General features: G+C 42.0%; 1 protein-coding gene across 1 annotated transcript in view; it reads right to left on the bottom strand.

The window, feature by feature from the left end:
* The window catches only part of LOC113014294 (uncharacterized), a 41,501-nt gene extending 15,597 nt beyond the window's left edge, over nucleotides 1-25,904 (bottom strand). The window contains exons 1-29 of the mRNA XM_080295738.1: nucleotides 24,411-25,904; nucleotides 23,703-23,879; nucleotides 22,186-22,247; nucleotides 21,841-21,879; nucleotides 21,263-21,730; nucleotides 20,839-21,062; nucleotides 20,429-20,598; nucleotides 20,082-20,216; nucleotides 19,380-19,478; nucleotides 18,410-19,277; nucleotides 18,121-18,222; nucleotides 17,985-18,019; nucleotides 13,390-13,542; nucleotides 13,106-13,237; nucleotides 12,775-12,822; nucleotides 12,107-12,247; nucleotides 11,514-11,640; nucleotides 9,897-10,067; nucleotides 9,788-9,822; nucleotides 9,430-9,594; nucleotides 9,176-9,316; nucleotides 8,164-8,202; nucleotides 7,942-8,082; nucleotides 5,235-5,314; nucleotides 5,087-5,110; nucleotides 4,497-4,845; nucleotides 3,764-3,817; nucleotides 1,010-3,544; nucleotides 842-920 (exon numbers count right to left, since the gene is read on the bottom strand). Coding sequence (XP_080151864.1) covers nucleotides 842-920; nucleotides 1,010-3,544; nucleotides 3,764-3,817; nucleotides 4,497-4,845; nucleotides 5,087-5,110; nucleotides 5,235-5,314; nucleotides 7,942-8,082; nucleotides 8,164-8,202; nucleotides 9,176-9,316; nucleotides 9,430-9,594; nucleotides 9,788-9,822; nucleotides 9,897-10,067; nucleotides 11,514-11,640; nucleotides 12,107-12,247; nucleotides 12,775-12,822; nucleotides 13,106-13,237; nucleotides 13,390-13,542; nucleotides 17,985-18,019; nucleotides 18,121-18,222; nucleotides 18,410-19,277; nucleotides 19,380-19,478; nucleotides 20,082-20,216; nucleotides 20,429-20,598; nucleotides 20,839-21,062; nucleotides 21,263-21,730; nucleotides 21,841-21,879; nucleotides 22,186-22,247; nucleotides 23,703-23,879; nucleotides 24,411-25,904 — 8,287 coding nt within the window. The remainder of the gene's footprint in view (nucleotides 1-841; nucleotides 921-1,009; nucleotides 3,545-3,763; nucleotides 3,818-4,496; nucleotides 4,846-5,086; nucleotides 5,111-5,234; nucleotides 5,315-7,941; nucleotides 8,083-8,163; nucleotides 8,203-9,175; nucleotides 9,317-9,429; nucleotides 9,595-9,787; nucleotides 9,823-9,896; nucleotides 10,068-11,513; nucleotides 11,641-12,106; nucleotides 12,248-12,774; nucleotides 12,823-13,105; nucleotides 13,238-13,389; nucleotides 13,543-17,984; nucleotides 18,020-18,120; nucleotides 18,223-18,409; nucleotides 19,278-19,379; nucleotides 19,479-20,081; nucleotides 20,217-20,428; nucleotides 20,599-20,838; nucleotides 21,063-21,262; nucleotides 21,731-21,840; nucleotides 21,880-22,185; nucleotides 22,248-23,702; nucleotides 23,880-24,410) is intronic.
* Between the last annotated feature and the right edge of the window lie 1,393 nt (nucleotides 25,905-27,297).

Raw genomic sequence — 27,297 nt, 5'->3', positions numbered from 1 at the left:
AAAACCTGCTACTCAGAATCAAGAAAAAAAAAAGACGTAAACACAAAGCGCGGACCCACCAACGCATCAGAATCAGTGAGCTGTCGGCTTTCAGCCCCGACGGTGTGTCCGTGTACAGGCCGTTGGGTGAGAAAGCCGAGAAAGAGAAAGCTGATTCTGACGTGTCGGGTCCGCTCTGTGTTTACGTCTTTGTGTGGAATCTGTTTACCTGCTCTCTCATTTGCTGTTTGGTGGTTGTTGAAATAGTTTTGTGAGCTTTGACCTGAGATTCTGGTGTTTCTGGCAAAATACATTTATATTTAAAACTCTATTCAGGATTTAATGACTCAATATCGCTTAATTCAAGATACTCAACTCTCTCTATCCACCTGCACTTTCAAACATGTACTAAAGACTACAGGAATATCTGGACTTTCAGAGTTGCAGAGACTTTTTTTTCTTTTTTTTTTTTTACTCGAACAGCTGGTTGCACCGGTGTGACCTAAGGTTTATTTTAGTCGCACCATTGAAAAATTTGGTCACATTTGTGACGCACTCTAGAGCCCTGCCAACAAAAACTATGCTGTACACATTCGCTTCTCCTCCACAAAATCTGACCGTGCAAATCAAACTCTGTTCAGGTGGTTTGAGTATGTGACTAGGATGCCTCCTGGGCAACTCCTAGGTGCTGTGGTTTACTGTACTGTACTGAACAGCAGAACAGGCTTTCTTGTTCAAGGGAGGAGGCCCCTGGGCAGATCCAGCAATGAGGCTATCAGGGAAGTCTGAACTTCCGACTGCCCCCACGACCCGAACTCGAACAAGTAGTTAAAAAAATGGATGGATGGAGAATGAAACTGACCTGTTTCATCATGTTTGCGTTTAGCAGATCCTGATGTCTTCTCTGCTTCCTCTTCTACCTCAGCTGCTGTCGCAAAAGTCTAAAAACAAAGACACAAAATCACGACCATCGAGTTTTCTGTTTTTACTAAAGAGGAAACAAAGATGCTCAAATAAATCTCAACATTACCGCTATGTCTGCGGCCTCCACCGATTGGCTCTCCTGTGTTGGTGGGCGGGGCTCCACTGTGCTTTCCTCTGCCTTTTCCCCCTCCTCCTCATCTATTTCAACAATCTCATCCAGAGTGACCAGCTCCAGGGTGTCTTCCTCCAGATTTGTCTTTTCTTCTGGTGCAGCAGCCTCACTTTGGGACCCAGTGGCCTCTTTAGTATCTGTTTTTGGCTTCTCTTCCTTCGTTGCTGTACCAGACTCGTCTTCAGTAGATAGAGCATCACTAACCTCAGCAGTGTGATCCAAACACTCCTCTTTATCGACCACCTCCTCCTCATCTGCATTTTTTGGTGATGCTGAGTCCTTATCGTCTTTAGGCACTGTTGGCTCTTCTGTATTCTGGTCTTTCAAAGGCTCATTGTCAGCCGTCTCATCCTCAACCGAGTCAACAATCTGATAAATGGCCTCCTCCTCATCAGCCACTTTACTAGATGCAGCATTCTTTAAGGCAGCTTGTTTTTTAGTTACTTTAGTGTCCTTCTTTGGTCTTCCCCTTCTTCTTTTTTCCGGAGTTTTGGCCCGTTCATCCTTAATAACTTCATCCTGCACTGGGTCTACTATTGTAAAGGTGGCATTCCCCTCGCTCTTCTTTGTTGGTGTGCTCTCTTTCACTTGAGTCTGCTGAGGTTCCTCCTTGTTTGGTTCCTGAGAATCTCTGGCAGGTGTCGGCCTCCTTCTCGTTGGTGTCTTGTCTTTTTTTGAGACGTCTTCTTCAGTTTCTCTTCCTCCTCTGGTTGACCTTGTTGTGATGGTTGGTTCGTTCATGGCAGCCTTACCCTCCACTGAGTCTAGGATCTCGGACGTAGATTCCTCTTCCCTGACGGTTTTTATACATGCAACTGTGGAAGTTGGCGTCTTTTTATTGTCTTTGTTTCCTCTGGCCGACCTCCTTCTACCAGGCCTCTCTGTGGTGGAGACATCTTGAACAAATTCATCTTCAACAAAATCCACTACCTCAAAGATCATCTCCTCCTGTGTCTCTTTCTCCTCTCTTTTAGATGTTCTTGTTCTCGGTCTACCCCTTCTTGTTGGTCTTTCAGCTCGTTTAGCCACTTCAACGTCTTTCTTGGTTTTTTCCTCCTTGTTCTCAGCCTCTGCCTGGGTCTCTGTGGTCGGTGGCTCTTCTTCCACAGAATCAATTACCTGGTAAGCTTCTTCCTCTTCTTCAGTTCCTTCAGTGACTGCTTTCGAAGTATTAAGTTTCTTCTCGTCATCTTCTCCTCTGGTGTGATCATTGACTGAATCTAACTTCTCAGAGGCTTTCTGTTTAGTAACATCTGCTGAACTGCCTTTGTTTTCTTGTTTTTCATTATTTAGAGTTTGGCAAAATGCTTTGGAAGCTTTGCTTGATTTTTCTGAGAGCATCTCCTCATTCATTTCTTTTCCATCTCCACTGGACCTTGGAGTTTGGTTCATGCTTGGATCCAACCCTTCTTTTTTATCAGCTGCATCTGGTTCTTGAATCTTTTCCTCAGACAGCTGCTTTGCTGTGGCACCTTCATCTTTGATCAGATGACTGTCCCCTTGGACTGTACTGGCTTGGTCTTCACTAACGTTGTCTATCACATAGAGAGGAGCATCCGTTTCTGTTTTACTGGACTCCTCTGAGCCTTTATCATCAATGCTGTTCAAGGCCTGACTTTCCCCCTCATGCAAACTCTGGGTTTGCTCAGGCCCTGATGACTCTGTTTTAGTCTCTTGGTTTGAATCTTCATCTATCTGTTCATCTGTTGGCTCGTCGATCGAATCAAGGATCTGGTAACTTTCACCATCATCCTCCTCCTCCTGTGGATATTTCCCCACATTGTCTTTTTCCCCATCTCCTTTGCTTTTCTTTGACTCTTTGTGTGCGTCATTCTTACATTCAGTCTCCAGAGTTTGTGTTTGGCTCTTCATCCCTAATCCCTCTGCAGGTGGCTGTGTCTCTGATGATGTTTCCATTTTAGTTTGATTTTCCTTTGCTGACACTTTGAGGTCAGACTTTGTTGCTGCACTCTCCTCTGTTAGCTCTGCAGCAGCGGTTGATGCCATTTTTGAACGGGTCCTATAACCCGAGGACGAAGAATGCGTCAATTTGTCTGGAGGTTTGCTTGGCTGTGTTTTCTCACCAGAAAAGGAAACAGGCTTACTGACACTCACAGAGGATTCGGGTTTGGTGGATTCAAATGAGTCTTTACTTTTTCGTAGTGATGAGGTTGAACTGCTTTTCTCAGAAAATTTCGTGGGCTTGGATGAGGGAGAGGCTGAGCTGCTGGAGTCTTTGGAGGACCCTGCTGAGGTTCGTTTGGAAGCAGGAGATGCAGCTGAACTTTGACTTTCTGCATTCTCTGTGGACTTTGGCTTAGTTGAAGAGGAGCTTTCACCATTGGGGTCTGCGTCTGCTGCGTCATCGTTAATTTCATCAACAGTGACAAAGTCGTCCACATTGAAATCCAGCTCACCAAAAGGGCGGCTCTCTGAAGAAACTTTCTTCTTTAAATTATCAACTTGAACCTAGATGGAAAAACCAAAAACAGTCTGTGGAGCCATGAAACACCTTACCCTGTAATCAGAGTGTAACTATCAACAAATGTCCCTCTGTCCACAAAAACCTCCTATATGACCAGTAACCACATGACCAATATTCTCAGAGTGATTAAGCGTTTGAGTTAGCCCAGCCGCCCACCCCCACCACCCACAAGAGAAATCCTCGTGGGTCTGATGAACTTTTACCTTTTCGTTTGGTGCGTCTTCATCCTGTGCCCTACTAGGGCTGCTGATTTTGCTCTGGAAATGAAGATAAGAAAAAAAATTTACTGAATTAATTTCGTATTATTCTGTGCTGGTTTTGATAAACACCTAAAATATAGCCTGAAATGTGTTTAATGAGTGGTGACGCCAAAAATTGGACATACACAAGCTTGCAAAAAATAAATAAGACTATATGTAGTGATGACCTTCGCTTTAATTTATCTGTTCCAGAAATAATGCAAATCTAAAAATGTTATCTTCCTCATTAGTATAGTGGACAGTATCTCCGCCTGTCACAATGGGGAGTGAGTAATCTCCTTCTCTGCTCTGCCTTCGGCTGATCAGGTGTCACAGACGTAAACTGCCAGTCTACTACTTATGTGAAATACAGACTTCAAAAACACTTTCCCCGTGATCGGAAGGTCGGGGGTTCAAATCCACTAAACGGCTACTCTGAGCAAGGTACGCCTGCTTAGTGGCTGCCCACTGCTTCACTGAGTGAACGGGTCAAATGCAAAGAGAGTAATTTCCCCAGGGGGATCAATAAAGTATACATTATTGTTATTATTATCAGCATTAATTATTCATACAGCCTGCAGCTTTACCGCAACAATCAACAGTGTACTACTATACAATGCTCACATGTAATCTCCAACATAAGGCTTTTAGTGTCTTAAGATATTTTGGGACAACACAGTGAAATTTAAAGTGTTACCTCTCTGTCCTTGCTCTGTGCCCTACTTTCTCGACCCTGTCTATGCTCACGAAGCGCCGCTGTAATGGCCATGAAAAGGTCATAGTTGATGCGATGAAGTTTTGAGTCTTTTTCCTCAGACTTGACTGGGCTTGTTGCTGAAGGAGCAGTGCTAGAAGCGGCGGGGGCGGCGTTTGCATCAGGAGTAGTGACCAAAGTTTGTGGTGGCCCCTCTTCCTTCACTGCTGCTTTCTGGCCTTCCTCACTTGGCTGCAGGACAGCGGTCGATTCTGCGGCCTTCTCGGTTTCCAGTTCGAGGTTAAGTGTGTTCTCACCCGAGTCTTGCAGACGCTGTTTCAGACTCTTCAAACTGAATTTAAAAGCAAAGATGCCAGTAGGTTACTATGAAAAGAGGTTCGTTGTCACAAAATGTTAATGTGAAATAAGAAATTCCATTTCAAATTTCTAATCTAGAGTTGCTTATGTCTAAATCACACTCTTCTCTTTCTGGATCTTTGGGAACTGTTTACTATAGCACAACCTTGAGGAGTGTAGCAGTCATCATGACTGTTTTGACTCTGCCATTAAACCTGAAAATGAAAGATACTCACGACTCAATACGTCCGACTTTACTCCTATGAAGAGGAGAGAAAAAAGCACAAGGTCAGACAAGCATGAAGACACTTTAAAGAAAATAAAAACACACAGTCTAAAATCAATTTCCTCTTTGTCTCACTTCTGATTGTGGGACACACTTACCAAGAAGATAAATAGTCCTTGGTGACATTGCTCTCCATCACCTGTGTTAATCCACCAGGTTCAGCCATCTCAATGCATATCTGAGAAAACAGAAAGATATTACATCAGTGACAGTACAATTGTTTTCTTCCTGAGGATATTTGAGCAACACAGTGGTACTCAAAGGGTGCGCTACAGGCCCAATTTGTGAAAGTAACAGGACAGAGGTCCTGGCGAGTTTCTTTACTGCCCTCTACGATAGTACAACATTTTGTTAAAAGAACAAAAAAATCTTGATGTTTCAAACTTGCAAATGGAAAATAAACGCAAACATATTTCTATACTTTTGTAAAGTTTTTGATTAGAGAATAAAACCACTGAGCAAGAAACAATAAAAGAATAACTTAGTGCTGCCTTAAACTGCAGGCATCTTCCCTGCTAGATGGGCCAGGACGAAAGGCTGAACAGGTCATAAGATTATCACTTGGTTGAGAACTTAGTGCATTTCACCAGTATTTGCAAAGGCATGTAAAATTCAGATTGCCTGCTGCAGGGACTGTCTGAATATTAAAACTTGCTGAACTAGTGTTAAAAAAACAAAGTCTCCTTCAGACTCATTTAAAATGTTTCTCAATGTTAAAAGTCTTGCTTAAAGCTGGAAACAGAATAAAATAAGACAAACTTAAAAACACAGTTTAAAAACCACTTGATCATCACAGTATAAGAAAGTTACACCACTTAAACTTTTTTAATGTCTTCATTTTCCATGTTAACCACTTATTGCTCTCTTTATCCTCCCTGATTGAATTTTTTCTGATTTTCACTGTTGGTGGAATTGGGCATGCAGCTCACTCAGGTTGCATAGGCAGTCCAGCTCCTCCTGAATGGCAGTCACAAGAAGATCTGCCGTGTCTAACAGTGCGGCCTCAACAGTGTGGAGAAAATATTAGGAGATGGTGTGTTATAATGGTTTGTAGTGATGGGATTTCCAACTCTTTTTAGAGAACCGGTTCTTTCGGCTCGGATCACTAAAAATTTTGAATTTTTGTAATCATCTTGTCCTTTTGGGGTATAATAAAACCCATTTTTTGAAGATTACATTTGTGCCTGTGTGTTCCTGGCTGCTTGGTTCATGACAGGGCCATAGAAGAGCAATGACCATTCAGCAGGTATCCTCTACTTTGTACAAGGAGAAGGACTGCTAAAGCCAAACTGAAGTTCTCTGAATTCTAACTGACTGTTATTCTGCAATGATGAAGTGCAATGTTCCCTCTAATTTTTCATGTGTCTGAGCGAACGCACAAATTCCATGAACGGTCCCTTGGACCACTGTGAGCAACAGCAGACGTGTGCACTGTGGTCATGCCAGCAACGAATCCATCCAAGTTACATGGTTTATTAAAAATAGTCAAATTACAGCATTTACATTTATGTTAGACTACTTTTAATTAACTGCTTTAGCCCACTTATAATGACAATTAGAAAAGAAATCGTGTTCATGATCTGTGTAGTATGTTAACGCTATTGGAAGTAAAAATAACGTTTTGAAAACAACTTTCTTTTTTGTTAGATTATAAAGCTCTGACTTGTATTATGAGTCTGTGGTCTGGTAGAGAGTCCTGTAACTCTCTGACTGCAAAATACAGTAAATAATGACCAATGTTGGGCAATTAATTATATAGTTCTTCACAAAGTAACTGAGTTATGCAAACAAAGGTTTTTGCAGCTGTTTACCCCAAAATGCAGTCCAGGCTTCTTTTAAACAAACATTTCAAACTATTTACAGAACAATCAGCTGTTCTGCATCAAATTTGATGCCAAACAAATTTTTTGTGCCACTCCAAAACATCCCCCTTCCTAAACAACTAAATGCCATGTTGCCATATCATTTTTTGATTGGTCTAGATGGTACATTTTTCCACCAATAGGAAAGGGTAGGGTTTTTTTGGTTTTGTTTTTGCTCACAGGCTCAGAGTGCTTTCAAATGTTTTCCTTATAAAACGCAGTTTTTACCGTTTCTTCCCACAGTAAATATAAACAACGGTAGTATTCAGGAAGAAAACCAAACATCGCATATATTTTATCATAACTCTGGTTTTACGTGGCCAATCAACACAATTTAAAAACTGGTGTAACGTCCACACGTTTTCCGTCAATTGTTCCGTCTGTCCTGCTCACATCTCCAATGGTTGTACACGTTGTCATTAACGTGGCTTCACTCCACAGCAGCCACGCCGCTTTGCTAGCTAAAACACCGGTGTTGGCACATAAGGACGCTGTCATAGCCTGTCAGCGACGTTGATTAGCTGCGTATATACGAATGTGAATCGCATTATTGGCTGGACTATGGGATAAGGTGGCAGCCAGTCACTTACTGACTAACACTGCAAACCACAATTGTTAAAGCTTTAATTTAATTTCAATTCATGTTCGATTTTTTTTTTTTAGGTTTTTTCTAACCCTAACCCTAACCCTGTGCGCAGAGACCGTGCCAGAAGTGCGCAATTGCGCACGCGCGCAGCTTAGAGGGAACATTGATCAAGTGTTCCCTTAATTTTATTAAGCAGTTTAAATTGAACCAAACTGTACCAGCTTTGCGGGTGAAATGTAAGGCTTAAAACCTTCTGAAGACTTTTCAGAAAAAGCTGCATTTTAAGAGCAGCAGACACCATAACAAGCCTTGCAGATGTAAAACGTGAAAAATTTGCAGGTGTTTATGAAATCGTACCCTGTTGGCAAGCGGCAAAAATCTGACAAAAGCAGCAATGGGAGCCACCACTTTCATGATCATCATGACAAGGTCCACATTCACCTCGGAGACCTCCACAATCAGCAGCCGGTCCTCCAGAGACTCAGACTCTGGAACATGCTGAAAAACAACCAGTGTTAAGATCAGGGAGACCCGAGCCTGCTGCTTTTACAGGACAGATTTATGTGACTGCTGACTTACAGTGCTGCTCCATTTCATCATGCTTCTGTACATGCTCTCCTGTGAAAAGAGTAGAAGATGAAAGCGGCTCACATCAATTACTTATCCTCTGTTTGTAAAATAACTATTGAATAACTCTCCTCCTGGTTAGAGTGTTTTTAATGTTCTATTGACCCCATTTAATAAGATAAATATTGGACTCCACTGTAAGTGAGAAGTAACTCGATCCTGGTTTGCATCTTTGTGGCAAAGGATTCATACTTCAGGACAGTAACGACATAACATATAACTGTTTTCCAGGAACTATTTGATGCTTTTTGAGTCTCAGTGACTTTCCGCAACAGTCGTCAGACCTCAATTCCTCTTAACATGTAGCTGTGGAGAGACATCTCACAAAGGGCCTGAATAGCTAGCCCGCAAGGAACCTTGAGATGGGAAACGCTGAAGCTAGAAGGTTAGCAGCAACTGAAGTTTCAAAATAAGTGAGGGCATTGCTTAATAGTCAGTGAAACACTCCATAACCTATGTCTGGGTCTTTAACGTTTACACAGGACTGACTTCACAAGAAGCTCTGTGGAAACTTTAAAGTGGTGGTGGAATGACGTGGGCTGTCGTCTATGAACAGAAAAGTGGATAAAGTTCATGCAGCTTTTGTGCTGCTGTCGCAAAAAGGAAGGAACAAATACAGACAAAATAATAATAAATACTTGATATGAAATTCATGCATATTTTTAGTTTTTCCATTTCTTATTCAGATATTTATCAATAAGTGACTTATATGTATGTATATATTGTGCTATTTCTTACTTCTTGTATTATCTGTCTTTGTTACCGTTTGTACTGTAACCAACGTAATTCCCCCTAGGGATCAATAAAGTATTCTGAGTCTCATTCTATTAATATTAGCCCAGTGAAGGATGATGCTGTGCTCACTCCTTAGAGGAGGAATCTTTTTTGATTGGCATCTGAATAGTTTCAGTGAAACAGGAGCATGCCCCTGATTTAACAGCCCCCGATTGCTCCATTTTCATACCTCACTTGAACCAGGATGCACGTCTTGTAAAACAATGTGGATTCCTAGTCTCCGTCTCCGCTCTTCAACTGTAACTGGATCTTTGAGGTAATCTCTGGCGAAATCGCAGCACGCATCCCAGCTGTTAAAAAACACAAAGGCCTGGAGAGGAAGAAAGGGGACAAAATGATGCAGAGGAAACATTCAATATTAATCATTAAATTGAATTAAATTTGCAAATTTCTCTGTATCAGCCTGCTGGGTCTATTCCTCACCCTCCTCTGCAGTGATAAAACGATTATGTTGTAGTACAGAGTCTGAACAGTCTGATCAGGGAAGTAACGCCACACCAGCTTGGCGACATCCTCCTGTCTGTAGTTTCCTTCTGGCAAACCAGTCAACATGATCGTGGAGAACGTAGATCCTTGAGATTGGGCTTTCTACAAGACACAAGGTTCAAGAACCAAAGTTTATGTGAAGAGAAACTTTGCAGTACTTTTTAAAAAATATATTACTATAACTGACCACATAGAGAAGACAAAATGAAACCAATGAAAAAAATGGACGCCTCTTGGTATTTACTCAAGGATTCCTGTTTAACACATGAAACCTTGGTTTATAAAATGCACTCACCTCAATGTCATCAGGTTCCCTGACAGTTAAATACTCTAGAAGTGTAAAACACACACAGTTAGTAACAGTCAACACTTTATATCTGGAGGTTAATTTTAGTTTCTCTCACCTGGGATTGTGAACCAAGGAGCGACAGTGGGGAACACAAAGGGACTAGTTGTCATTGTGATCCAATATGGTGAAGTGCTGCGTTGTGGGACGGTAATATCTTCTGTTGGGACAGCTGCCCCGTCAACAGCAACATCGCTGTCTGGCAAAGCTTTGTGTGGCAATCTTGGTGCTGCACAAGAAAAAATAAGTTTTGTTTATTTTTTATTTTCTGTGTGTGTGTCAGGTTTTTAACTGACTTTCAGTTTAACTTTAAGCACCTTTACAGATATCCAAGGTATCATAGGCATCAGAGAAAAATGATTAGAGAGTTAGACCAAATGCCAGTCTGAAAAAGTGGAGTTTAAGTAATGGCTCTGGTTCATGTGTCTAGGGCAGAGACAAGCAGAAGGGAATTGACCGCTGATGGACTAAAGATTTCTGGAGGGGCCAATGAGCATCAAAGGATTTGTGGGAAGGAGAATCACAGTGTTAGTGAATCAAAGTTGAGGGAATGTGTTGCAATAATTTATTGTGGATGACGATAAAGCAGCAGTTTTGCATATGTTGCAACCTTTCTCGGACTTCACTTTATCCACAGTCCAGGGAAGAACTGAAAATATATTCATGACTGTTTCACAAACAGAAAGTGAAGGAAAGATTATTATCCAGACTCTGTGTGATAGATGTGATGTGTTTCCATGATGGTGGAGATGGGAGCAGCTGGTGCAGCACTGGAGACAAAATAGATTTTGCAATATCTGGTAGTGAGGAGCCACAGCCCTGAGCTCAATCATACTGTTGAAATTTTTGAGGAAACTTCAGAATAACCGGGGTTACTGGCAGTGTTAGTTATTTCGGACCTGACTACTTGTATTTCAGTATTGATAAAACTGAACTCCGAAAATATCTCTAAGTTCCTCTTTTATGACTTCAGACAGTTCTCCTCGCAGGGGGTTTAGTGTTGGCTTTCAGTTCTTCAGCAGTCATGCCTGCCGTTTCAGTTAGGTCGGATGAGACTTAGTTCGATTCATCTGTATCACGTTGGCGCGTGGTTCTTCAGGCCGTGAGGTGTCTTCTTTCCACCAGAAAGTCTCACAGTAGTCTGTGGTTCAGCCCAATAAGTCCTTATTTTGTTCTCTAAGCAAACTTTAGGAGTTCAGAAAGTGACATTTATAAGAGAATTTTTCAGAATTCTGCAGCTCTACTAAGTTGTGTGTTACACCATGTCTTGCTCTATAGCGCCCCTGATTAGATGGATTTTAATCTGTCTCTAGTATCAGTATGCTTTTGCCACTCCTTGTAATCTTCAATTCACTTGCTTCTTTTGTGCATCACCCACTAAGACGACAATATTTGCCGTATTGTCCAAAGACAAGAGTCTCTTTGGACAATACGACCAATGTATAAAAAGTATAACTCTTAAGCTTGCCTTGTAGAAGACCACGTAGATCTCCAAAGCAATCCCACAGTACAGGAAGGCCAGCAGGACAAAAGCAGCTACCCTTACCAGACACGATTTACAGCCAAAAAACAACCCACCATATTCAGTGTATTACCAGATGACCTTCCATCAACTTCACCTTTTTTTCCCCGTTTAAATCACATTTATTTAAAACCCCATTCAAAACACACTTACGCAGTGATGTAAATCCACTGTGTGGTATTTCCACCCTTGACAATTTGTGGCCAGTGGCCCGTTTTAGAAGGCTGTACCAAACACCAAGGCGATCAGCATCACACACAGACTCAAATTCAATTAACACCTGAAACACAAGAAAGATAAAATTTACTCTAAACATTTTAATTTCACATTCTAAATGGTAGAAAATGGAACACATGGAAACAGTGAGCTAAGCACAGCTTTATTGTGGAGTTCACTGGATTCAAAAGTCAGAAATCCTGGATCAATGAAGCACTGGAGCCGTGCTCAACGTGACCCCTGCACTAATGCTCTAATGTGATGAACACTAGTGCGCATGAGCATATGAAGAATCATGTGCTACAGCGAACAGATTACCTGCAGTCTCTCTTTACTATCTTTATAGTTTTGCAGTTGTGCTTTCATCAAGATAAGTAGCATCCAAAACCAGTCACATTATCTTGTTTTAATGTGTCTGTCAATTTTGGGGGGATAGTTAAGAATACACTTACATAAACACATACATCTCATACAGCCTTTCACAGACTTTTAAAACATGCACTTGTTGCTGCTTATAAGTGTGTTTATACCTTGTAGAGAAGAGGCAGGTAGTTTCTTACAATACCGATTTTTCCCAAAGCTTCTCTGAGATCCCGGAACTCGTCTGGTGAGATGTTCCTGATGTAGATTGTCCGTGCTCCAATATCTGTCATTTCCTGTTCCGAGAAACCCTGGTGAACATTAAAACAAACCAGAAACAGTATTTAGTTTAACAATATTTCATGCTTTCTTAAACTACAGTTCCAAGATCAAGGTCATACGTTTGCACATATAGTCACACAGCAGTATGCACCCTGGCAGCTATCTTCATTATCCAAACAATTTATAATTGCAGCTCTTGCTTTTGTTGATAACATTGTTTGAGAAAATATTTAAACTTAGCTGTGTACACAGAAAACCACTTTTGTCCCTTTCCTGGGTTCTTAGTTTTTTGCATGTTTCAAATAAAAAGACAAAAACAAAAAAAACAAAAAATAAATAAATTTTTTTTAAAATACAAAATGCAGTTTTGAATGAGGATTTAACTTATTGCAGGAAAAAAGTTATCCAAACCTTTCCTAGCCATGTGTTAATATATGCTCATATTTTTCAAGGTGTTTTGACTTGGATGTGAGTGCTGCCAGTTATAACTTTATACTCTATACTTTATAAGGTATTCTAGTGTAGTCTTTGTTTCTGAGATATGTGTGCGTGTTACCTTCTTAACATAACACAGCCGATTCATCAGATATATATAAAACTCAAGCTGAAAGAAAAACAAATAGTTAAAAGTCATTACATCAAATAAATGTTGGATTCTGTTAAATTGATTTCAGTTCAAAGAGTATTTTTTATTACTTATAGCCTCTACAAAATATTACTTTTTTTTTTTTTACTTACAACCACATTTTAAATAGATTGAACATTTAAAAACATCAGCTTGCTTTTAAGGATACTGTTTCCATCAACAAGCAGAAACAGATATTTTCAATTATTTTTAATAACATATCTCACAACAGTAAAGTGTATTATCTAAACACAGTGCTCACCGGGGTCGTTAAAAAATTCTTGCTCTTCACAACCTGCAGTCGAAGTTTAGACCCATTGAGAAAAAAATGTTTATCTTCTGATGCTAGCACGATGTTTTTGGCTGCCATTGCTGTCGGCATTAGGGCAAAAGCCTGAAGGAAAAACAAACAAACACTGACACACTGCGCTCACAAAATACGTAATAACTAAATGTTAGTTAGGTCGTCTTAGAAAAGACATTTAGAATCCCATTAAAATGAAGGTAATAATCCAGCCCAATGCAAATCCATGGCCTGGTGCTTACCATGCGCGCCTGTGGTATAACGTAGATCGTATCGTCGTAATATTCAAATCTGTGTGGAGTGAGCAGATCGGCGATGTCCTCCTCTTCATAACAGCCATCACGATACTTAGGCAGGTTGCTTATTAACAGCATCTTGCATTTAAGCGAAACAAGCTGTGCAAAAGAAAAGAATAAAGTCAGAGTTTTAGATTAGTTTACAATTGAAGAAATTCCGGACAGAAATCTCAAAAAGGCAAAACATTCAGTTAGAAACAGTGCCTCACTTTGAGCACTGTCTACAACTATGAACACAATGAGGTACATCAGAATAAAATACTGAGTACAAAATGTTTCTGATGCGGATTTTGGTTTGATTTCTTTTTTTTCTTTTTTCTTTTTTAAACATAGTACAGCTCAACCTTGACTCACTGATAAAAAAAAAGGCAGTAAGAGTCAGCTATGAAAGTACTTTTCATTTAAGGTGGATCCTTAAAGAGTGATAACTGATTCACAAAAGGCAATGTGTAAACAGCACTATTGCGCTTTTCAAACTCAGGAAGGAAAAACTGTTTCTGTAGTAGACTGTTTAAAAAGAAAAGCTGGGCTTCTATTAATTTGTGAGGAACTTTCATCTCTTATGCTTCTTAAAAGGTTCTTTAGTTTTAAAACAACTTGCTGAGGTATTCAAGCCCCCTACGTAAACCCCTATTTTTTTAAGCACTCAAAACCACCATGTCCTGGATGATTGTGCATATAATTTGAACATTTCAAATTAGCTTTTTAATAACAGACTTTTTTTTTGCCTGTCCCGTTTGGCTCTTTTGCCATCAGAATTATTGTCTAAAGGCGAGGAAAGATGCCCAACGGATTTACTTTACGGATTTACCAAATTGACCATCCCAGCCTTGCCATAATGGTCCATTTGATTCACCTTTTATTGTTTATTTTATTTTCATTTGCTGAATACGGGACAGACTTGACTGGGGGAAAGAAGGGGAGAAGGAAAGGGGGAGAGAAAAAAAAACAGCTGAGAAGAGGGACGGGGGGGGAAGGGCAAAAAAACCCCCCCAAAAACCAACAGAATAAGCAGAGAGAAAAAAAAATGCATATATCGATCACCTGTTGAGAAAGAAAAAAGAAAACAAGCAGAAGAGAACAAGAGTAATATAATAAACAACATCACAATGATATATGGGAATATGACAGTAAATACTAAATATTAAACATTATTGTGCAGCACATAAGATCAACAGAACACAGTGTGCTTTGAGGTAGGAGCCAAAAGGGGTGTAGTTTGTGGGTGTGATCACCCGTGTGTACACCTGTGAGCATGGACGCGCTTGTTTTTTTAAAAGGTTCCTTCTTGTAATAATCTGCTAGAGGGTGTGGGGGGGCCACAGCCCCGTCCTCCAGAGCATGAAGCAGGTATGGAGGAGATCAAAACTCCAGACATCCAGAGGCCCTCAGAACACAAGAGACCAAGGAAGACCAGCAGACGGGCAGCCGCGCCACTGTCCCAGAAAGAGCTGAGGAGAGTCCCAGATGAGGGCTCACTCAGCAGCCGCGGAGCAGAAGCCAGGGGGGGTTGCAGTGACGTGCCCATGAGCTCCGCCGGCAGCCAGCTGTGCCTGGGTGACCGAGCTCCAGGCCAAGGGGCCCGGGGCACTCCACCTCCGGAGTGGCCCGAGCGAGCCCCAGGCTCCAGGCCCCGATAAGCGGCCACCAAGGAGTGAGCCGGTGTGTACCTGGACGCCCTTCCCCGGACACAAAGAACCACCAACGCACCGATGTCTGAGGGAGTCCGCCACCGGCAGGGGAAGTGGTGGGGGGTGGAGATAGGCCTCCATACCTTGGATGGCCTGAGATGTCCCCAGAGAGGTGGCGTCTGATACCCAACCTGACATATAGACACAGACATACAGGCACACACAGATACAAACATCCATTCCCACCCTCATGCTCTCATATGCACTTACTCCACACTCAACCAACGTGGAGACAGACATAAAGAGACGCTGTACACACAATCACACTCCCCAAGCGTACTCTACGAACAGTGTTGGGGAGTAACGGAATACATGTACCGCCATTACGTATTTAAAATACAAAATATGAGTAAAAATTCAATTTAAAATTTTGTTGTTTACTTTTAAAATTACCAATAACACTGCACCAAGCTATCTTAAGGAACTTTTAAACCCATATGCTCCTGCTAGGGCTTTAAGGTCATCCTCACAGTTACTGTTGGTTCAGCCCAGATCTCGACTGAAATCTAGAGGTGATCGATCGTTTGCTCTAGTTGCACCGGAGCTGTGGAACAATCTCCCGATTGGCATCCGGGCGTCTGATTCTATTCATTCTTTTAAATCACGGCTCAAAACATATCTTTTTAAACTTGCCTTTTCTACCAGTTAAATGCTGGCTTGCTTGCAGTGACCTATTGTATTAAATTCTCTGCTTTCTTTCCATTATTGGTGTCTTTTATCATGGTGGTACAGTCTTACCTTGCTATAACCTATGTGTTGCAGTTTACTCTTATTGGTGGCTTTTACCTGTGAACATAATCCGTTACTTTTATGAATTTGATGTTAATGTGTGAACTGTTTTATTTTTTATTGTTTTATGTAAAGCACTTTGGTATGCCCAAGGCTTTTAAATGTGCTCTATAAATAAAGATTGTCGTTGATTGTTGTTAACTGTATTCCGTTACAGTTACCGTTTAAAAAGGTGGTATTTAGAATACAGTTACTTTGTTGAAATAAATGGATTACACTGCGGTACTTTCCTGTTTCATATTGTCGCGGGTCAGGACTGTTTGGGTTTTGTTTGACAGCTACGTTCTGTTGTTCCAGGCGGCAGCGTTACGGTTGCCATGGTTACAGGGCAACGCTCTCTCTCTGCAACTGTGTGTTTCCTGGGTGAGAGAGCGCCTTTTCGTTGTTGTTGTTGTGCTAAGCTAACAGGCGGAATGCTACAAGCATAGCTCTAAAGAATGTAGCATCATGGGCAGTGTAGTCCGTGTTGCAGGGAGAATGGACTGCCATACACGTTATGGGTCTGTGAGCGCGAGGAGGGAGAAAAAGGGGAGTGGAAAGGTACGAGTTGTCATCGAGGAAAAACGGGAGCTGGAAGCATGTAAATATAATAATAACCACTTCAGCCAAGAAGAGTGGCTGACGAGCCCAGTTGTAAGTAAGCTATTAAGACTCGACTGTACACCGTGTTCGTGTTTTCCTCCAAAACAATAAGTTCCGTTGGAGCAGCCTTTCGACGCCTCTCTCTGTCTCTCGCAAGAAAAGTTGACCCACACAACAAAGTAAAGCTATTTTTTGGCTACGAGCCGACAGGGACCCCGCCGTATTAGTCAGAGGTCCTTTACTACAGTTCGGAGTCGCGGACCTTCAGTAATAGTAATAAATCACACAGCAATAGTACATTCACGTAGTTGTAAAAAGCATGATAATATATTAAGTAATCCAAAGTATTCAGAATACGTTACTGTCATTGAGTAACGTAACGGAATACGTTACAGAATACATTTTGGGGCATGTATTCTGTATTGGAATACATTTTAAAAGTAACCTTCCCAATACTGTCTATGAACCAGGTCTAGGTACCCTTGCCCCTGGAGGGGGGAACTGCACCCAGACCCAGGTGGTGTTACCCTTTTCCCTGTGGTGGGGAGAAGCAGACCGCCCGACTCCACAGCAGCAGGGAGGCCCCACATTCCAGGCCGCAGTTGGACGGCCAACTCCTCCTCCTAGCCCCCCCGCTCCAGCAGGCCGCAGAGAACAGGGGTGAGAGAAGACTCCAAACCTCCCTCCGGCCGCTTATATGTAGTGTTGATGCATATGTGTTCTAAGGTGCATTTAAAACCCAGGAGGGCATGGAGCTACCTGCCAGAGAGCAGCAGGTAAGCGCATAGCCCCTCCTGCTAGCCCTCAATGTATATGTGTATTTAAAATTGAGAGGTGGGCAACGACGCCAGGGGTGAGGTGTACAGACTTTTAATATGTGTTAGTATACAAGATAATTTTTCGCCATCTTACAATGCTGTGATTGCAGCCATTCTCCAACTCTCTGTGAATAGTACTCATGGCCATTGATCAGTGAGTTTTGATCAGTGGTTGTTGATCAATGGTCATGAGAACTTGCATAATTAAAATTAAGGGACTGACTTCCCAGCCCACTGTTCTTTCAGTGGGCTGGTTTCAGTCATTATGCAAATGTACTGTTTATAAGATTTGGGGAAACCTGCAGTCAGCTGAGACTGAAGAAGTTGGATGGGTGACAAAACGGTTCTCCCACAAAACGCTACGTCCAGATGAACAGAATCAACTTTTGGAGATACACGATAATTATTTTGTTTTGGTACTAAATTGGTAACCATGCTTTGTGTAATTCTATTAGTGTATGTAAATCTCTGGTATTGCGACATACCTACTGAATTTTTAACATTTTTCTACATTTACACCCACTTGAGTGTCACCTGACAATGAGATATAACCCAACTATAAACTTTTAAAACAAATTGAACTATTTCAGATCACAACTTAACCACTTTGACAAAGCATGTTTTTCTTACAGGTATAATTTAAGTGTTTTTTTAATGTTACCTTTTTACGGGGAAGCCTGACTGTCTTGAGACAAACTGTAAAGTGCAGAGCAAAAGAAAAACAAAAAAGTAATTATAAAATAAAAATTATGTTCACACTGGGAAATCTTTAATACAGATCTTTCGGGATTTCTTACGGATTTTTTCTGGACATAGTTGCTTTTCTATCAGTTCCTCAAATGTTGGGTGGGTAGGAGCGACCGGCTGATCCTTTGAGATCTTCTTTGCAGTCACAGAGACTTAGAATAAAGGAAATGTAGTTAAGTTAAATAGTGGTAGTTTAGATAGGATGCAAATTACCCAGCTGATTTAAATAAAAATCTGAAAACTGTTCTCGTCATGAAGCACAGTCTTTAGCTTTTGATTCCGTCCAACATCCTGCTGTCAAAGATACTCCACACTTGAAGGTGTTTTCTGTCCACTTACCTTTGTCCTTTGTAACCGTTTCTACACTTTCAACTCTTTGCTTTGCCTCCACAGAAATCTCAGGTGATTTTCCTGCAGTCTGCTGTTGTGTTTCTTCTTGTAGAGCAGAATCTGAGCTCTGCTCGGTCTGTTCTGAAGCTTTGAGTGAATCTTCTGGACTTTTGATGACAGTTTGTGGTTTCTGAGGTGGATCAGTGGGTTTTGGTGGCGATGTATTTGGCTTGGTCTCAGCTGCACTAGTTGGTAGTTGATTCTCACTCGATATAGTTGGTAACGTCTGATTATCTTTGCCGTCAGTAGAAGTTTCAACTTCTGTGTGGTCCTCCCTTTCAGAAGCTGATGATTTTCGTGCTTCACCTTTAGGCCCCATCGCAGATTCATGAATCTTTGTTTCAGGTTTCTTGTGTTTTGTCTCTACATCAGGCTTATCCTCTGACGTTGTTGATTTAGAATGATCCACTTTTTCTTTTTTCAGAGTTCCTGCTGATTTAGATTTCTGCGTCGTTGAGGCCGTTTCTGCTTTGGAAGTCAAGACTTTTGGCTCACCATCAACTGCAGCACCTTTAATTGGTTCAACAGCCTTCATAGTATTGGCTGTATTTTTAGGTGCCACCACAGCTTCTTTAGCACCGGTTTGAGACCCTTTGGGTTTACGTTTTCCTTTCAAATCACTGGTGTTAGGCTGCTTTTCGGGACTCTTCGTAGATTTACTCTTAGATTTTTCGAGGCTTGAAGCTGCTTCTTCAGCCTTATCACCAGTTTTTACAGTTTTAGCTTTCTGCTCAGCTGAGATGTTTTTCGCTTTGGAAACAGAGACTTTTGCTGTAGTTTCCAGTTTAGTTTTTGTGGTTTTCTTGAATGCAATTTCCTGCAAACAAAGATAATTTCGGATTAATCAGATAACTGATTATTTTGCCACAGAAGAGCTGCAATGTTAATATTTGTATTTCTCAAGGGAAAACAAAGTTACCTTTTCATTAACAACACTGACAGTTACTTCTTTTATGTCAAAGTTCTTTAAGCTCTTCAGTTTCTCAGCATCTTCCTGTTTCTTGAAACACACAACTGCCTGGGTGTGCACAAACACACACACACACACATTAATTTGGATTACTAACAAAACTATTACGTTACTACATTCACACTAAAAATCATATATGAGCACTTGTCAGTAGCTTACAAGTATTTGATGACAAGTTTGAGTTTTCCAAGCAAACTACAAGCAACGGTGACAACTTGCAAGAAACCAGTGCGATTCCAAGGATGTTTTTAGTGCAATGTGTATATATAGATTTTAAAAAATGCATAATGCAAAGCAGCAAAATAAAAACAAAATACATTGTGTATGCTTTCATAGGATTAGACTTGAGCAGAAACTTTCTGACATTGCGATGTCTATATAAAAGCTCAGTATAATCCAAAGTAGCCATGAATGTGAGGGCTGCAAGACCACAGAAGAAAAGTAAGGATAACCAACTGACTTTAAACCGCATGATGAATGCATGACTACAACTAATGAATGGACAGTACATTTATAGAGAATTGTAGCTACGATGCATAAATATCTATCTTCGATTGCAGAAGCAAACCAGGAGACACATTTTCTCTAGATTCACAAGCAGGTCAATGAAGTCATCCATCTATAACAGTGAACAAATTTCAATGTACATACCTGTAATTTTGACCTAAACAAAACAACTGACTTGGTTTTTCCGAATTTCTCCACAGCAGAAATCACTTCACTGTGAGAGAGACTACTGACAATCCCTTGTAGCCTCACCATGGTTGGAGGGGAAGATTTAGCAGCCTGCGGAAACACAGCGAAGAAAAATATGAACAATATGAACCAAATGCAGATTTCATCATGACAACTGGACTCAAAGTTTGTGCTTGTATAAATTTGTGCTGAAGGATTTAATCTTGGTTTTGTGGCATCAACAATCACGTCATCTGTCACTGACCACATTATAAATTGTCCAAAACTGTCCATTCATGAAAAAAGGCATCATGTGAAGTCACCTTGGTCTTCTCTGTGCTAGGCCTCCCTTTAAGTGATTCTGGAGATGCAGAACGTGAGGACGATGATGTTGATGGGGACGACTTCATCTTGGCTAGCTCAGCCAGCAGGGCAGGAGCCAAAGTTTTGACGACAGTCTCCAGGTCAGACTGTTTTGATAAGGACTGGAGAGCTAAAATACCACAGGTACAAAAGAGATTCACACATTGGTGGGTCCCAAGTCTCAAAAATCATCTACTGCTTCTGAAAGTTTTATAATAGTAGAAAAAACTATACTGACATTTCTGGTGGTACTGGTCTTTATTTATAATTTGCATTAGTAAAGTTAATGTTGTGTGTGTGTGTGTGTGTGTGTGGGGGGGGGGGGGGGGGGGGGGGGCTGGGCAAAAATACCAAGAAGCAATTTTCAAACCTGATGTTTCCAGCAGTTTCTTTGCCAAGATCTTCGAGCTGCTCAACTTTCGCATAGGAGATGACCTCTCTGTCGACGATCGCCTCTCCCAGCTTCTCCTTGATGATGAACATTTCTCATCTCTTCTTCTCGGCGAGGATCGTCTCTCACGTCCCCTTGAGCGTGATCGATATCGTGAAGAGGAAGGACGGTCATACCATGAGGAGTCAGAATGAGACCGGGACCTGAAAGAAGTATGGATCAAAGAACTTAATGACTCATAAACATCTCAAAGCACACATGCAGCATGGATACAAAAGGAAAATAGTCCACCAATTAAGTGTTTTTAAGTTTACATTATTAAATAAATTACATTTCGCCCTCTCCACTGGAGGGCTAAATCTTTTTGATTGATCCTAGTTCTCAAAGTGTATGTTGGACAGACCTGCGATTACGTCTGGAGATGTACGGAGATCGTGATCGGCTTCTGTGTCTCTCCCTTCGGGGGCTGCGTGATCGAGAACGGGAATGACTAATTCGTCTGTCCCTCCTACGCTCCAAGTCACGGAGGCGACGTGAACTGCCGGAGCGGGAACGACAACTTCGTCTGTCCCTGCTACGCTCCGGGTCATGATGGCTGCGGGAGCGGGAACGGCTACTTCGTCTGTCCCTGCTACGCTCCGGGTCATGATGGCTGCGGGAGCGGGAACGGCTACTTCGTCTATTTCTTCTTCGCAACGAGTCACGATGAGTGTGGGGGCTGCGAGAGCGGGAACGGCTACTTTGCCTGTCCCTGCTACGCTCCGAGTCACGATGGCTCCGGGGGCTGCAGGAACGGGAACGACTCTCATGTCTGGTTTTCTTCTGGGAAGTCTCAGCAGAAGTTGAGGGAGAGGGCTTGGCACCTGATGCACTAACAATTGCATATAAAAAGAAAGGCACATGTTAAATCAAAGAAAATGAAAGCCTCCAATACTGGCATGTTTTTTTATTTGCCAAATGACTTGAAATGAAGATAATTACTCTAGCAGTGATGCAATTTCACCGTTCCATTCTGGGTATCTGTGGAAAAACACAGATACATTTTTGTCAGATGTTGCAAGATAGAATGTCCTTAAAAATATATTATTGTTCATTAATCCAGAAACTCAGAAATGTATTCAGCCTTTCAACAATTTAGGTTAGGGAAAATGGCTCATGGTAAATGCTGCAAATCATTAAGGTGCTTTAAATTAAAAAAATACAAATGAACAGTTCTTAGGGAGCTATCCTAGCATTACAACCCCGGCATCATTTTGGCACACCCATGGTTGTGCTGCCCCAAAGATATCGGTTCATAATCACGAAGTACAGAGAAGAAAGATTGACCGCTTTCGCAGAAGTTTGAAGTTCTCGATGTGAAGGCTGGTATTCTGGTGGGAGACCCAATCCTAGTGGTCACAACAAAACACAAACATTTAGACAAGGTTTGTTATTATCAGGAGCAACGTTTGTCATTGACATCACTTGCTGATAAAAGGTCACTAAACTTTGCAGTGGCCTTAAAAAAATTCTTAAAATATTAACAGTTAGTCCTTCACTGAACGCAGAAGCATTATAACATTAGCCAGGAGTTTGGATTGTATTTAAACCTTCATAGGCCAAAAACCAGGAACAAATAAGCATGACACATTATACCTCTCCTGGGATAAAATTTTAAAAGTGAAATTATTTAGTATATATAGAAAACACAAGTCAAACATCTGATTACACACAACCAAAACGAAAGGATCATCTTAGGCTCTGGATTCTGGACTCTCAGGCTCTTCTTATGTCATCAAACTTTCCCGAGGCTCCAAGAAGGTCAGCGCAGTAGAGGCCAAGTTTGGATTAGGACAAAATGCACCACCTATGACAATCACAGTTGGAGTAGCGACAGGAAGATGATGTTGAAATAGGCCAGAAGAGGAAGGCGCTGTTTCTTTGACGAGGAGCTCAAATGTGAAATTTGGTGCAGCGAAGGAAGGCCGATCCATAAAGAGAGATTCAACAACAAATCAAATCTGGTGCTTGTGTAGCTCATGACTGGGCGCAGCGGGTGCTTATGTTTGTGGTAGTAAATGATGTTGCCTTTTGGGACACAGAAACACTAACTTAAAAAGAAAGTATGAGTAAAAAAAAAAAGAAAAAGAAGCAAGTATTACACAAAAACAAGGTGCCCACTAATGTGAAATAAAGGACAAAACACACTATTCTTAACTCTAATGACAAAAGACAAAAAGGGAAACTTTCACATTCAGCAACAGTTCCAGAAAAAGCAAAGCTGAATGTGCACTGTGGAACAGCAGCCCAAGAACAGAGACAAATGAAAAAACAGCCGTCTTCCAACATTTTCTGATGCACAGGCTCATCAGGTTTGCAGGTTTCTCCTCATCATGTCATCCGAGGCCTTGGTTCCATTGTTAGCAAAAGCCTTGAATGTCTTCGCATCAGTTTATGTCATTTTAAAAGAGATTAAATCTATCAATTGCAAGTACAGACCACTGAATATTCTGAAGGTCTCTTATTAGTAGTGTTTTTCAATTACAATATCTGATAGACATATAGTTAACTTTAGTCTGCGCTGTAATCCTTCAGAAATTCTGGTACAGAATACTGAATTGCAGAAATATGTGAAAAATTTGTCCAAATGTTTGTATTCCAAGTTGGTAGTCTTCCTACAGTCATCATTATGCAGGAATAGTGTATAAAACAAACCAAATAGACTTTAAAGTAGCATACATGAAGTTTTTTCAAAACTACAATTCTATAATGGGATCCAAAATCAATTCAAAAACAAAAAACATTGCATGTCAAATAAATAAAAACTGACAGAAAGCAAAAACATCGAACAATCTTCCACTTACCTTCATCAGAGTACATTCCTTGTTACATAGAGAGCAGGTATGAGGAAAGACCATAGGTGAAGCGCCAGTGTAGTCTTGCATCTGGGCCAGCACTGGGATATTCCTTGTCACTTCTACCTTTGCTGGAAGCTGCTTCGTGGAAGCGGGCTGCGGTATATGAATGAAATTCATGAAGTTCTGCATTAGCGGAGAGAGACCCGGAGGAACGGGCATCATGAGCCCTGGCATGAGGGACGGCTGTGGAACTGGCTTTGCAGCCGAAAAAACTTGAGACTGCAAAGCTTGTCCCATATGCACAGCTGGCTGATTCTGCATCTGCTGCAACCCAATCGGCAGGTTAGGTACCTGGGCCGTCTGCTGCTTCAGTTGCGTCTGCTTCAGTTGTTGCTGTTGCGTCTGCTTCAGTTGTTGCTGTTGCGTCTGCTGCTTCTTCAGTTGTTGCATCTGCTTCAGTTGTTGCTGTTGCGTCTGCTGCTGCTTCAGTTGTTGCTGTTGCGTCTGCTGCTGCTTCAGTTGTTGTTGTTGCGTCTGCTGCTGCTTCAGTTGTTGCATCTGCTTCAGTTGTTGCTGTTGCGTCTGCTGCTGCTTCAGTTGTTGCATCTGCTTCAGTTGTTGCTGTTGCGTCTGCTGCTGCTTCAGTTGTTGCGTCTGCTGCTGCTGCTTTGGTGGTGGTTGTTGCATTGTCTGTTTCACTTGTTGCTGTTGTACCTGCTTCTGCTTCTGCTGCATTTGCTGTTTGTTCATCTGCTCAGAAACATTTGATACTTGCCCGTGAGTCTTACTCTTTTCTTTGATGTGACTGTCGCTGCTGCTGCTGCCAATGAGTACAAGGCCAGGTCGGCTTGGATGCACACTATGAACTATATTAGGAGTTAGTTGGCTTTTTGATGCTGAATAGCGATCTGGCTCTGGATTTTTCAACGGAAGGGCTTTAGTGACTTCTGCTTTAAGAGATCTTATGTCTGTGTCCGTCTTCGGCAGAGAGAAACCTTTGAAGATTTCTTGAGATGACTGGTTCGGTTGGGTGTGCAGTTGTTGAGCTGGATCGCTGCTTCGCATTGAGCCATGACTGGTAAAAGAGCTGCCTTGATCACGGGAAGAAACCAAGGTGCTGTTTTTCACCTCTGTCATACTTTTTTGCAGTGATTCTCGACTGTGACCGCTACTATCATAGGAGCCCATCAGCAGCGTACCTCCAGTTCCACCACTACTGGCTCCACTGCTGCTCCTTCCAATTTCATCCCCAAAGCTTCCAGTATATTTTCCAGTATGTCCATAATCAATCACTTTACTTGGTTGGACAATAAGTGACAATTCATCCCGGCACATCCCTTCCCCTCTTGAAGTACTTAACCTTTCCTTTCCACTCATACTTGTGGTGGAATGAGGATCATAGTAGGATTTTGATGGATCTGCTGTGGCAGATCTCTTTGCCTTTTCCATGCGGATTTGTCGTAAGATAAAAGGCAGGTTGTCAGGAGTCATCTGATCTTCTGGGTATGAGATCAGATGTTCCAGGTCCCCTTTTTCAAGTCCAAACTGCATAAGGATGTTCACAGCTGTTTCTGAAGTGTACTTGGGACGAGTAGACTCTGCAGAACCCACAGGTTTGTCTGGCACTGGGTAGTCATAATCACCTAAGCCTGGAATGGATTGCACATTGCGCTCTCTTTCATTCGAGGCATTAAACTTACTGTCGCCAGTGCTTTGATAGCTCAATGAAGCAGATGATGAACAGTATTTAGACGAATCATCCTCAGTTTCCCGTTTGTAGCTTGGCAACCAGTCCATGGAGCTAGTGCTACTTGCAACATCGGGGGGTCTTCGAGAGTTTGAGGACAACACGTAGGAAGTCACATCTTTGCTTGAAGAATGATACTCATGTCTTTGAGTAAAATGACTGCTCTTGTCTACAGGCTGATGACTCACATCCTCTCTGGCTCTACTTATATGCATGTCTATGGACCTCTTTATGTCCTCTTCCATTGAAGTCTTACTCGCTTCTGGCCTGTAGCTCATTATTCCCCCAGATTTTGCAGGAGTCGCAGATGAAACTCCGGAAGAGCTAAAGCTGGACCCAGGCCCAAGATGAGGAGATGTCTTATGAGAGTCTCTCTCTGCCTGCATACTGGACTGTCCATAGTGCCCCTGGGCTGAACTTTGTTTCCCAGAGGCATAGGGGTTATATGAGGGATGGGACATGGTGTTAGCAACCTTCAGAAGGTTTAGTAGACTGATGGCTGCAGCTGTGGGGGGTGTTGTGGGTATAAATGGGGCAGGTGTGTTGGTTCGACCATCAACAGCAATAGCGTTATTTATCTGTGTCAACGCAACGTGGGCTTTCAGCTGAGCCAGCCGCAAGCATGCAGCTTGCTGTCCGATCAGTAAAAAGCTTCCTGGGAGCCCACCCAGTAGGGGGCTCTGTTGGGGCCCTGGTGCAGGAGAAGGGGTGTAACGCTTCAATGACAATGGAAAGCTGGAAAGTTAAAAATAAAGAAAACAAAGAATTAAGGTTAATCAGTTGTACTGGGCCTCAGAATCTTGGAAAGATGAAATCCATCGTCTGGGAGGCCTTTTCTTAATTTGCAGACTTCCCGAAGATCATTCATTCATTCGGATTCATTCTGTTAGTATCATCTTCAGGGCTTCACTAGTAAGAAGGAAAGGTAGAAACAAAAGCATCAAAAACAGAGAAAAAGAAAAAACAAGAGATTAAAACAATAGAGACACAGGAGACAACAACAACAAAATAGAAAGGAGGTGTTAATCTCAGAAGAATAAGGTTAATACACTCAACAAAAATATAAACGCAACACCTTTGTTACTGCTCCCATTCCCCATGGGATGGACGTAGAGACCTAAAATTCATTCCAGATACACAATATAACCATCCCTCCCAAACAGTGGTCACAAATCAGTCCAAATGTGTGGTAATGGGCACATCTGCCATATTGAGATAATCCATCCCACCTCACAGGTGTGCCACATCAGGATGCTGATCTGACATCATGAGTAGTGCACAGGTGTACCTCAGGCTGCCCACAACAAAAGGCCACCCTGGAATGTGCAGTTTTGTCTCACAGCAAAATGCCACAGATGCCACAAGCAATGAGGGAGCGTGCAATTGGCATGCTGACAGCAGGAATGTCAACCAGATCTGTCGCCCGTGCATTGAATATTCATTTCTCAACCATAAGCTGTCTCCACAGGCGTTTCAGAGAATATGGCAGCACATCCAACCGGCCTCACAACCGCAGACCTCGTGTAACCACACCAGCCCAGGACCTCCACATCCAGCAGGTTCGGGATGTGCTTGACCGGCGTATACGACAGCGTGTACCAGTTCCCACGAATATCCAACAACCTCGCACAGCCATTGAAGTGGAGTGGACCAACATTCCACAGGCCACAATTGACAATCTGATAGACTCCATGCGACGATGTGTTGCACTGCATGAGGCAAATGGTGGTCACACCAGATACTGACCGGTTCTGGGTCCCCAGACCCCCAATAGCGCAAAAAAACTGCACATTTCAGGGTGGCCTTTTGTTGTGGGCAGTCTGAGGTACACCTGTGCAATAATTATGATGTCAG

Source organism: Astatotilapia calliptera, chromosome 3 (assembly GCF_964374335.1).
Source record: "Astatotilapia calliptera chromosome 3, fAstCal68.1, whole genome shotgun sequence".
Taxonomy (NCBI): Eukaryota; Metazoa; Chordata; class Actinopteri; order Cichliformes; family Cichlidae; genus Astatotilapia; species Astatotilapia calliptera.
This window is presented reverse-complemented; position numbering and strand designations above follow the sequence as displayed.